The sequence below is a fragment of the Ostrea edulis genome, chromosome 2, assembly GCF_947568905.1.
Source record: "Ostrea edulis chromosome 2, xbOstEdul1.1, whole genome shotgun sequence".
Taxonomy (NCBI): Eukaryota; Metazoa; Mollusca; class Bivalvia; order Ostreida; family Ostreidae; genus Ostrea; species Ostrea edulis.
Genome location: NC_079165.1, coordinates 76563590 through 76577264, shown reverse-complemented (window position 1 = coordinate 76577264; position 13675 = coordinate 76563590). Strand labels below are relative to the sequence as shown.

The 13675-nt window shown below is 35.1% G+C and overlaps 1 protein-coding gene across 3 annotated transcripts in view; it reads left to right on the top strand.

Moving 5' to 3' along the window:
- Positions 1–13675, top strand: part of LOC125681397 (hemicentin-1-like) — a 56975-nt gene that overhangs the window by 15498 nt on the left and 27802 nt on the right. For all 3 annotated transcript variants that reach the window (XM_048921463.2, XM_048921464.2, XM_048921465.2), the window contains 4 exons: positions 2284–2416; positions 2553–2680; positions 2830–2937; positions 13143–13427. In XM_048921463.2, the coding sequence (XP_048777420.2) occupies positions 2284–2416; positions 2553–2680; positions 2830–2937; positions 13143–13427 (654 nt within the window). The remainder of the gene's footprint in view (positions 1–2283; positions 2417–2552; positions 2681–2829; positions 2938–13142; positions 13428–13675) is intronic.

Here is a 13675-nt window from a genome sequence, read left to right as displayed (position 1 = left end):
GTCTATATCTAGGCACTGCAAAGTTTGTTTATAATTAAAAAGTTTGGATGCAATAGTAGAAGTATACTTGTAGGAAATACTGGGTGTGGATTTGAACTTGAAATAAGTTGGAATTCATGACTGAACTCTTTTATGACAAAGAATGTTGCTTATGTTGACGGCATCTATTCCTTTTTTGTAAATTTGAGCTTAAAGGTCAAGTACGGTGATTTTCCTAAAACTTGACTTTTACACAGAAAAATGTCTGTCGTACACTTATGGATTAATTTCCATGGCAATTTTGATAAAAATCACTTGGCGTGAAGTACACGGCGCTATTAGACTTTTACCTGAGCGATCGATAAATGGGTCGTGACGTGAGTTATCGTTCGTAGCTTATGACGTCATCTGAGACAACTTTCGATTGCATTGATAGGGTTTTATAGTGTCTACATAGAAAAGTCCTGTATTTATGGTACAATGCGCTGGTTTTAACTGCAATGTCAAATCGGGACAGGGATTAAGTGTGTTTCTTTTCCCAAAAGACCCTAAATTTCGAAGAATTTGGACACTGAAACTGAAAAGAGACACTGAGATTTGTGACAAGCCACGAGAATCAGTGAGTGACACTTTAATTAACGAGGATCAGGTTTCTATCAACCCTGACACATCATCCTGTTTGACTCCAAACAAAGTGCAAAGTGATGATTAATTGGACATCCTACAAAACAAGTGGGGGATGTATTTTAATCATATAAAAAGTTCAACCCAAATTAAGGGGGGATGCAATGCACCTCTCTCTACATCCACCACTGAATGCTTTAAATTGCGACATTGTATTCAATGGGTTTGCGATTGCACATAAAAATTAATGTCACCCATTACGTAGTTCAAATTGATTTTATTTCTTTTATTAGATGAAATATCTTTCGAATATTGTCGTACTCATACTATATTTATAAGGGACTCATCATTTCATTTCTTCACTATATATATATTTTGAAAAAAATAAAATATAGTACAAATGGAAATGAACTCAATTTAAAAAACCCATTTTGATAAAAACTTATTTATTAGGTCAGTCCAATTTCCAAAGCTTTGTCTTCCAGTTCATTATGAAAACAAGTTTTTCCTTTTCCTAATATGCTTTTAAGTGCTACATTAATTAATATATCATGAATCATTAAGGCAAAAGTTCACACTTCAAAATGCTACAATTCGTTAACTTTGTGCCATAATATTTCAATTTCGCATTTGACGTGTGTTAATTGTGAAGAAATTACATGTACTGATAGGCCTAATTTACATTCTATGATATTGTATCTACATGTAGATGTTTTTCTTTTTAAAAAAAAAAGAGGGGGGGGGGTACAAATAACGTTGTGCACAATAAGTTTTTTTCTTTTGTCTTTTGTTGTTCTTTTTTCAATTAAATATATATCTAGCTAAACACATTATAATCTGAATCTGATCAATCTCATACTAGTAAATTCCATTTAAAAAAAATACAAACGTGAGAGTCAATCTAGTTAAATACGCTCACAATCGCTACCATAGAGTATATGGCGAGTATCTATGAAGTCTGATTTTGATTAGCCTAGATTGTGTAAAATAAAAAAGGTTATCTTTTGATAGAACATTTTTTTCCCAATATCATTCCCACTTTTCTCTGGACTGGCTCGGTAAATAATTTCTAACTGAGATTCCTATGAGATATTTGTCGAACATAGACATATTACTATCGGATGGTTTCGAAACGGGTGCAGGTACAAATATAAAAGGTTGAATTCCTAAACTCAAGTGTATTTACGGTATTTCACCGTCACTATCCACGGTGTTGCTAAAACTGGCAATTTCTCACAGAAATTAAAACGATGATATACAGGCGTAAACCACTACAATTGTCTCAGATGACGTCATAAGAAAGGGCGATAATTCCTTCATTCGTTTCTATAAACAACGATTTTGGAATAGGTATTTTTCGCATTTACCTGGATATAAAAAAAAATAAACACATCAATAAACTTTTCAAAACCGGTTTTAATGAATTATAAACTTTATTTTCAAATCTATTTTTATTACATTTGACCTTTAAGGAACTGGCGGCATGATTTAGAAAGAATATCATCCATGACCCATGGTGGTTTAAAGAGCCTGTGATTGGCAACATCCATAATCATCGAGATCAGTCTATATTCAGGTGTTGAAAAATCCAAATATAGACTAGCTGTATCTATTTCTGTGTATCAAGTAAGTTATCAAAATATACCGGATGTTTGAGACAGTCCTACTTGAAATTCACAGGCGGTGGAGACAAGACACCACCTGATATTACCTGTCCGCCGAGCAAAACAATTTATGCTGATTATACAGGAAGAGTGTACGTTTGGTACAATCAACCTACTGCAACTGATGGGGGAAGTTCCAACGGAGTCACGTAAATAAAAACAGTTCGCTTGCCCATTCCAAATTTAAAGCTACTTTTAAAAGTCTTCTCTACTTAGATTTCTGCTAAAACATTTAATTCAAGTACATGTTTACATAAAAATGAACAGTTTGCTATGATTTTATAGAATAACGAGAACGTCGGGGATAGCGAGTGGAACCAGAACTGGAATTGGCACTTATAGGATTTGTTACAAAGCAAAGGACAAGTCTGACAACGAGTCCAAAGAATGTTGTTTTTACGTGTATGTCAGAAGTAAGACAATTCATATTTATAATTGATATAGATCTGACATAAGCTTTTCATGTTGTATAAGAAATGATAATTGGATTTTGTCTCCTTGGAGTTAAGTCTCAAACAGAAAAGTTGCGAAAAATAATAAATACGTGGTTTATGATTTCAAGATTGTCCAACGATAGACAGATGCAGGAGAGTGCACTGTACCAACACTCACAATCAGAAGTGTCAACTCTGTGATGCTGGTTACCATCCAGAAGGCAATAGATGTGAACGTGAGTCATTATTTCTATTTTCTGGCCGTCCGTCCTCAATTCGTTTGATACGCTGTTGGTGTAATCTGTAATATGCACAATGATGTAAAGTGTGCCGATAAGATATCCCTTTAAGGACCTGTGCGGCGTTTCTAACAGAATTTCCATCTCCAAACCATAACCTTGAGTTCTTGCATAATTTCAGAAATAGGCTTAAATTATATATTTTACTAATATTAAAGTGTACCTGTATATCGGCAAGGGTAGCTCCGTAGTTAGATCGCTTAACTAGTAATGCAAGGGGTCAGATCGTTCCAAAGATTTCTCTCTCCTTCTTTGCTACAATAATACCCATTTATACAACTTACTAAAACATAAGAGAGGACATCATATCTATCTAACAACCAGGAACTATTAAGGTATGCTAACTCTAAAACAGACATGGTAAGATAAACCAACAATTTTTGTAGAAATGAGATCGAATGCAAATGAGTTGTACGTGAACTGCCACAAAAATATATTAATGAAAAACGTTGGGTAGGTCCTTAGACGCGATATATAGACATGGATATTTTCTGTCTCCTCTCAGTGTCTGAAATATTTCACGGAAAAAATCATAATACTTTATTCCTTTGATGGATTTTAAAAAATGAAACATTTCTTCTATTCAAATATTCTTTTTACAATGCAAGCATGTTTTGTTGTGTTGACATATTGAATCCAGCAGACAGTATTGATTGTAATAAGACTAGAATCACACCGCTATTCAGGCTTACACTTACCTGGACTTTACCTGACCAGGGTGCCTTGTATACTTTTGGTATACACCGGAAGTGTCTCAGGGATTTCAATTATTCATTCACTCAAAACCAGATCACTGGAACATTAGGTACTAACAAATATATACATATATAAACTAAGGTTACAGGCAAGGGTCACAAAGTATACAAGTAAGTATTGAAAAATAAATATTAAACATATATTAGGTGTAAGTGCATTTGTTCAGGAAGAGCAGAAAGCACTTAACACTTTCTTAACTAACTTTGCCAATGATTTTTAAAATACCACATTGTTTGTAATTCATTAACGCATTAAACTTCATAGTGTTGATTTTTTTGTTTTACAAAATCCTTTGTTACGATATAGTTTTCTGCATGTACATGCATGTGTCAACTCTTTGTGCATGTGTTTCCTTCAGTTACGAAACATGTAGGTAAAGAGCCACATTAAATTGCTAACATTGAGTTTGGGAAAATTCAATTATGAGGCACTGTAATTTCAGTGGAATTTTTGACGATGTACATATATGGAAAAATAACTTTATTCCTTCATTTGAAAAAAATGGAAGTACTGACTTTTTCATCCAGGTGAAGAAATTCACACTTAGAAGATATTTTCAAAACGATGGAAGTAACTTGTAATTGACTAAAATAACAGTTTATATTCAATGTGCATGACCGTTCGGAGGAGGTACAAGCATTTTATTTTAAAAACAAAGTTCAAATGACAAAATGTTAAGTATCGGATGCATCATCGACTCCTCGTACCCAATGGCCAATATATAGGCTCTAATTGTAGAATCATGATAGCCTAACAAATAAGAGGTAGGTAATAAAGTGAACAATTTGTTCGAGTGGTGAAGGCCAGATAATAATTGGATTTGTCAGACCCCTAAACTAGCCCCCTTTTATGTTGCTTCAACGTAACTTTTGATCAATCTACTAGCATAACTGACATTTTTCAACTACTGCACTTTGTCTCTGGGAATCTTAATAGTTTTGTGCACAGTGTCTGTTTCTAATCACAGAAACACCAACCAGGTAACTGGACTCCGAGTTTGTTTACTACTAATGGAACCCCACAACTATGTAGAATTCCTGAAATGATACCTTCGATAGTTGACAATCCCTCTAACCCTCTGTTACCCGCAAAAATAAAATCGCCCAAATTGTCTTCTACAGTATTCTATTTTTTCTGTAAATGGAGAAACATTTTTTGAAATTGAACTGGGAATGGAACATCCCATGGGCAAACACCTATCTGTGTACAATATGTACTCTCGATTCATTTGAATCTAAATTTTAGTAGCTCAAAGTTCCAAGGATATATCGAAAATAATTTAAATGCACTTTAGAAATGAACCTTAACCAACTTTGTACCGGAAACCAGTTGTCATGCCCTGAACCCCAAACATGTACATAACCCATAATCCCGTTTGAACAAAAGCCGACTATGATCTGCTAGGATCCATCGCTTCATTAAGTCGGAACTGCTCGTCGTAAATTTTTCACGCGGATGATCTACTAGCATCATGCAAACATCTTAACATGTCCTGAGACCGGTCGTGGTAACTCAGTGGTAGAGAGTTCGCTTCGTAACCGGGAGGTCGCGAGTTCTGGCACCCGCTCATGCCATGGCCGCGTCATACCTCAGACACCAACATACATAGTGAATGTTCCTTTGCCAACCCCTTAGTATTTTAAAGTGCTTCGAGCGGAGGCCCCACGCCGAGGCAGGCGTTGGCATGTTCAAGAACTCTTGACTGTTACGATCCCGAGCGCCAAGCATAGGTTCAATGTGGCACTTTACCCACAGCCGGCGACGTCTCAATATGAGTGAAAATAAAATGCTCCATGGGACGTAAAGCAAACAATCAATCAACATGTCGTGATATTTGCTCATATGTACAGAGGTATACATGTGCATTGTATATGCTAACATAATTGGGCTGACCATCAATCCCCAATACAAAAGTTCTTTATTTGGCAAGTCAATTTTTAATTGACAATATTCAATATTTCTATATTTTGGCTAATAAAAAAAAATTGAATACTAAAATTTATGAAAAAAACATGATTTTTTGTATTTCAATATTCTATTTGTACATAATGCATTACATAACTTTTGAAATGAATATTTAATTGCAATAGTATTTCCTGCTCCTCCTTTGTATCATGATTATCAAAATTAATTTCGATTATTGCTACGTTTCGGAACGATTATATTTGCATAAATCGCAACCTCTCCACCACTTTTGCGTATTCCTGTTTCTCTTTTGAGCAAAAAATTGTTTACAATTTCAAACTTGTACATACATTGTATAAATTGAAATGCTGAATTGAGAATTTCTTCACTTGGACAGTGTGATGCCCTTATTCTTATCTTGATAAACGTATAGCTCAGAAAAGTTTCAACTCAAGGGAAGAGAGACGAAGGAAAAGACGGAGTAAATTCTTTTTAGAGATCAACTTTCGTTTGCCTGGGAAATAATGGTCTCTCAGGTGTGTGTGGTGTGTGTGTGTGTGTGTGTGTGTGTGTGCCCAATCCATTTTAAACATTTACATTTTAAGTCACCGTTAACGAATGACTCCTTTACTGATCATAATTTAAGGCTGATCACTTCAACGACCGTTATACTCAATAACAAACATTGCTACCCGTTTTTCTATTTAATTTTTTAATTCTCCTTCAATTTAGATATCAAAAATACACTTTCTAAAAAAATGGCATTACTTCAATTCTCAGATGCAAACCTCTTTAACAAAGATTATTTCAAATTTTACTGACCTTCTCGAATGCTGCAGAATAATTGTTTTGCGCATTCAGACGTCAAACTGAGTTAAATGACATATAGGGGAAATACATATATCCAGGTCCTTCGTCAATGTGAAACAGCAAACGATGACGGCTGGTCAACAACTTCTATCACTTGCGTTCAGAGTTAGGTAACTTTTAGCAAATTTTATCAGCATTGGCTTGTCAATGGTACAAAAGTTTACAAACAACATTTAGTAATCGCAAACTTTTCTGCTAACAGACTAGGGATCTAAGTCCTACACGTCGACTCCATGGTATTTCGATGGACAAAAAGAAAGAGGGCGCAACAGATTTTGTGTAAACCAAACACATTTGGCCCCAGATTGCAAAAACATTTCCAAAGGAACACCGTATCCAACTGTCGCACAATGCAGGCAAAATATCATTCATTAAAAAGAGCGTTTGAGAAAGATTGTAAGAAAACTGGCAATAATGTTTGAAGGAGAAATGCAGTTTCTATTGCAATATGATCCAGCCTTTAAACCTTTGGTCATGAAAAGTTTACTAGGATCGCATGAAGTCAACAACAATCGTGCAGACACAGAAGATGAAGTGGAAGAGGAAGAGGATGATAGTAGTTAATCTAGTTCATCCACCCCTAATCCAAACCAAAAACAAAAACCTAAACAGAGGAAAGTAGATGATCTCAAAGAGTATTTGGTGACGAATTCATAAAGACGGTGAAGAAAATTCAGGACAGCAATAATAAAGTCATGGAAAAATTGATTGCGAAGCTGTGAACAGTGTTGACGTCATAGATACTCATAAACAAACATCTATACTGACATGAACCTGATCATGAATTTTGTGGGAAGACACAAACAGTATTATGGTTTTCATTCTTTTTGATTTGCTATGACTCATTTCATACAAAGGGGAAGATATTTCTGATTTTGCACAGGAGAATTTGTTTGCATTGAGTCTCGTCTAATTCTACTCAATTTTGTAGGAGTATTTTTCTGTTTTGACAAAGATATTTTACATTACAAGAAACAATGTATTTGAGGTGTTGTATTTTTTATGTTAGAAAGTTTTAACACCTGTATACTGTCTGTCCCAGAACTTATTTATCTACTACTAACAATTGTCATTATCTCTGTGGAATGACATTAGACACGTATTAAACATCACCAAAAATATCAAGATGGGAAAATATGAAATGTGAAGATAATGAACAGTGATCAATCTCATAACCCCAATGAATAAGCAAAAATAATAATAAAAAATAGAAAGTTGGACAAACACGGACCCCTGGATATACCAGAGGTGAGAACAACAGGTGCCTAGGAGGAGTAAGCACCCCCTGTTGACCAGTCATACCCGCCTTGAGCCCTATATCTTGATCAGGTAAACGGAGTTATCCGTAGTCAAAATCAGTGTGCCAAGAACGGCCTAACAATGGCAAACGGTATTTGTCCAAATGATAGGTTATATTGGCAAAATAAATTGTTAAAACGACCATAGAATTTGCGAAATTCTGACATTATACAATTATTGACTGTTTAGCAGGGATACATAACAAATTATCAGGTCTTAGTAGGGTTTTCACCCGAGGGCGCTTGTGCGCCCGAGAGTGATAACCCTACTAAGACCTGATAATTTGTGGTGTCTCCCTGCTAAACAGTCCATAATAGTTTTATTATCCTGAAGAATCTGAATGTTAAAAAAACTATCACACATCTATTGACTTGTACCATATACCTCTTTTTTAAAATTCAAAACATGAACAAATTCGTAATAACTTTCTCTGCAGAAAATTAAGATAACTTTTCAATAGTTTTCGAGGGATGAAATAAATGTTACCCTCAACTACACACATTATTTTGTTTTACACTCAATGCCATACATTTATTAGATATATATGTTAACGAAAGCAAAACATTGAGGTTTGAGGAAGTTAAACGAGAGAAAGCTTTCAATTGTGACGTCACAGTAGAATGACACAAAAACATAACGTCACACGTATTTCAACATTTCGTAACGTATTTCAAGACAAAAAAGTAAACATCAAGTGAAATGCAAAATTGCATTAGAATGGAAATATATTTCTTCTCGATTGTTATTTGTGACCGTTAATGTTGACGCTGAAGTTTATGATTTACGATCCCGCATATTTTCCTATGGTTACGTTGCTCGCTTAAGTTTATCTTCTAGAGGGAGACAACACAGTTGTCACCCTGCGCGTGAGGGAGACATCACGAATTGTCTCCCTCCACGTGACCAGCCCTCGACCAATGAAATTGACTGTATTATTCTGAAGGATAATAATAAACGATGATGCACCATCAACTTGTTTGTCAGTAACCTACCTCGATTTAAAAACTGATAATACTCAGAACAAGTCTTGCGTATCGAATCAGTTGAGAGATATAAACACCGTATGCAGATGATAATGAAATATTGCTACATAAATATGGGAAGTTGCTGATGGAGAAGCTGACGTCATTTCGTTTATCATAAAGTTGAGTTGCTAGTTTGCCGTTAATATCTATTTTCAATAAAATATCTAAGTATGAAGCAAAAGTGGACGACTCTGTGGTGTCTTTTATTTCGAACTCACATGGATAAATTGAATCGACATATTTCGAGCTCAGATTTGTAGGGTGATGACCGTAACAAATATTTACGTTGACAGTATGCTCCGATTCTGAATTAAGATTCAAGAAGTGAAAATAGCCTTCGTACGTTGCCTCGCACGATAAAGGTGCCTTTCCTGGTTTACTTCGCAGGGTAGTCTTGATGCAAAATCACATCTATTTTGGCCTCTTCAAAATGCATTTAAATTGAATTTAATACACAAGAAGAAAATTCAATATATATTATTCGGCCACCCAAATCATAATTTACGGTCTTCGTTAAAACGATAAACATTCGTTAAAACGATAAACATTGTCATCGTACTACAACAATTGGAGGCCGTTTTATCGATGAATAAGCTTTGGAGAAAACTACAGTGACTAACATTAAGACTACTCCACTGGATACTTGATGATTATCGAAAAAATGATGCAAATAAATAATCAATCGTTTGAAATCGTGATGATAAAATTCTTACCGATGAGGTCAACTGCCATTTTTTGATGACCGTAATATATACTACGATCATCGGCTTGTACACAGTGATGCTATGTTAAGTTCCTTTAACATTTTTGATATATTGGCTTGCGGTTTACTAATGGATGATACTTTTTCATAAGCTTAAGCTATGATAAATGTCAGATTTGCTAAACTTCCATCCTTAAGTTAATTAAAAAAACCCAGCGTAACGTTATGACAGCCTATGATCTACCCCATGTTAAGATTGTTTTGCCTCACCATGAGTATGTCCGGGGCATATAGTGTTTGTTATGTCCGTCTTCCGTCCTTTCGTCTGTCCTTCCGTCACACTTTGCGTTTAGCTATGTGTTTAGCTTAGTTTCAAAGAAACTATTCAAGATTTTTTTCATCAAACCTTACATGCTGATACATATTGGTATCGTTTATTCAACTGCATCAATATTTGTTGACCTTGATCTTTCATGTGACCTTGACTCCACTTTTCCATATTTGGTGTTGTGCTCAGTTTCGAAGGAACTATTGACAATATTTTTATAAAAACTCTTACACTGATACATATTAGTGGTAGCTATTCAACTGTGCTATTATTTTATGCCCTTGACCTTCCCTGTGACCTTGACATCACAAATTCCTATTTTGGTGTTTAGCCCAGTTTCAACGCAATTAATGAAGATAGTTTTTTCCCTTTCTGAATATGGCCAGGGCATATAGTAGAGGGGCAGATTTACAAGTCAAATTTTAATTAAATTGGTGTTTATCATGTCAGTTTATGATATATATGTATGTAAATGAGGATCAGCATTTCATGCGAGTATGATATTATTTTCTTTTGTTAGCAGTGATTTTGGATAATGATAACATTTCTATTGATTACTAGGCAACATTTAAGTAATGCAAACTTTATATTTATAGCAATTTTCTTAAAATTTTGGTAAATTTGAATAATGTTCAGAGTGAAATGAATGGGTGATACTTGAGTTAAATAGTTTAAAGATAAAAACTTTAAAAAAAAATAGAACTCGTCACTTTGCCCTAGAAATAATGTATTGAATTGATAAGGGGGAGTGTTAGAAAGGTTTTCCTTTCTTATATGGGACATGACTTGCAAACAACTGAGATCTAATGTATTAAATCTTTTAGTGTTAATAACAATAGACAAGAGTACAAATTTACTTCAAAGGTTCTCTATATTGTATACATTTGTGATATCACTTGAACACAACTCCGATTTACTTGTATAAAGACTAGCACCACACAAGACTAAATTCACCAAAGGTCTAAACCCTGATACTAACACAGCAAAGTATATTCTCTACTGCAAAAGCACTGCATTTCTCTTCTAAACCATGATAAGGTGAATAAGAAAGTGTTTAGCAATTTTCCCTCCCCACCGAAAAGCTATATTTTTTTTACATGAAGAAGATATTTCCACTTCAATCGCACCTATGGTCATCCTTAATCTGCAGGATTTTAAAAAAAGAAAATAGGGTTCAGCATTTTGATTTTTTACGCAAAATGGAAAAAAAATCAACCTACAGATAAGATAAGATAAACTAATTCCAAATTTTGGGCCCAGAGGGCATAACATCAAGACAGCTTAAAAAGAACGAAATTTCAAAAAAGAAAGTTTATAACAATAACTACAGGTTACATGGACTGCAAACTACAAGTGGATGTAGCATGTTGGGGAAACGAGTACATACATATATGAATTGCGAACCAGGTGACATGTATTTTCCATTGTGAATGGGGCAGAATGAAAGGCGAAGATAACGAACAGTGATCAATATCATAACTCCTATAAGCAATACAAAATAGATAGTTAGGCAAACACGGAGCCCTGGACACATCAGGGGTGGGATTAGGTGCTTAGGAGGAGTAAGCATCCCATGTCGACCGTTCGCACCCTTGAGGCCTTGAGAAGTTACCGATAATCCCTGGGTTTTTCAGTCCACTTGAGCCAAAGGCTCAATAATGTGAGCATTTCTGATCAAAATTTCCGTTGTTGTTGTAAACTTTTCAAATCCTCCTCAGAACCATCTGGCCAATTTCAACTTGACCCAAAGCATCCTTGGGTGAAGAGGATTCAAGTTCGTTCAAATGAGGGACAATACCCTTCTCAAAGGGGAAATAATGACAGCAAAATTGTGAAAATACACTGTCAAATTTTAAAATTTGTCTCCAGAACCAGCAGGCTAATTTCAATCAAAGTTGGTACAAATTATGCTTGGGTGAAGGGGATTCAAGTTTGTTCAAATGAAGGGCTATGTCCCCTTCAAAAGAGAGATTATCACTAAAATGCAACAATAGGGTGTATTCATTTGAAATCTTCTCATTAACCACTGGAAATTCAAATTTACATGGGCGTTTGCTGATATTGTGCAGATTCAAGTTTCTTAAATTCATGGCCCTTTGGGATAAAGTGGGACCACAATAGGAAATCAAAGTTTTACATGAAAATATATAGGAAACATTTTTGATATAATTTATCGAACCTACTAAGGTTTCCGAGATCAAGGCGAATGCTCTAATAATTGGTCATTGTCTTAAAGACCCAAAATAATACCGTACGGTTTCTTTAAGGATCACTGGATGTGGGCGGAGCTCATCTATGTTCATTATTTACCTAGCCAAAAGATCAGGGTGTTATGTATACTTTTGATATACACAGGACATGTTTCAGGGGCGTCTGCAGAGTTTCAGTGGTGACAGTGTTTGTATAATGACTGTATCTCTAACGGTAGCTGACACCCATCTACACCCACCACTCCCTTCTCTCTCCACTCTCTCTTTTCTTTTATAACTATAGAGCTATCATAAAATGATAATATAAATTATTTCAGTAAGTTACAAGTTTTAATAATTAATGTGCAAAGTATTGTTTGATTTCTGATTGTGTAATTTATAATACATGTATATAAAGGAGAAGAATACAGTTACATTAAAATTGCATTGTTAATAATTGCAAGAAAATAGCAGTTGTGGACAGGTCCATGCTATCAAAAGTCATGTATACTGGGCTTCCTCAAGATCTAAAGAATGCCTGTACTAATTGACTGTTATTGCTATCAAAACACTTCTCTGGGGTCTCTCCAGACCACAGTCTCTGCAGATGTCACTCCACCTGAGATCTATTGTTAAATGTTTGAATGACAGATGGCTTACCATTTGGGGGTGTTAACTTAGAATTGGGTCTTTAAAGATTATCATTCTGTAAATGATACTACATTTCCATTCCATGAAATATTATTTGTTTGAATTTCTTTAAAAAATATACCAATGTCACGTTGGAATTATTATTCCGATATCAAGCAAATGCAAATGCATAAAAGGTGAAGTGACATAATAAAAATTATGTACATGCGCAGTGTTCATAACTACGAATATTCATCATCCTTTGAAAGAAACTTCAACGATAGTAGCTTATGAATACTTCATAAGTTGAATTTGAAATTATCACGATTGCGATAGCAATTAAGAGTTTGCTGACAGACTGTATCATTCCTAAAGTTTCTCTATCAATATACAAATGTAAAAAAAATATCGGATAAGTGTTATGTTTCATTAAATAGATACTGTCCCACAACTGACAGCTGATGGATCTACGTCAGTGGATGAAGGGCAGTCCATTACATTACGATGTACCTTGTCGACACTGGGTAACTCTCACATCACGTGGAGCTGGGTGTGTGGAGATGACACACTGACCACTGGAGTGACCAATACAGGGATCCAGTCAGTGCTGACATTGACAGCAAACAGAAAGTACAACCACAGAAGGTGTCAGTGTAGGGCCACAAGTCCAAGGCTGCCTTTGTATAATAGGACGTCAGGAACACAGACTATCACTGTGTACTGTAAGTGAATTCTAAAAGTTTAGAACTACGTTAAGTGATGCACAGGAACAACATCCGATCTTGATCAATTATAAAACAGCGTTAATCGTTTACTCATTTGATGTACTTACATCTGGACAAACATCAACCTTTCAAGATTATATACATTGCGAGTTTAAATTCAGGGAAGGGAAATCGAAGTGTGAAATACGGTTTAGCAAGAACACACCCACACACTTTTATCAACATATCTTAAGAAGTTATTTTTC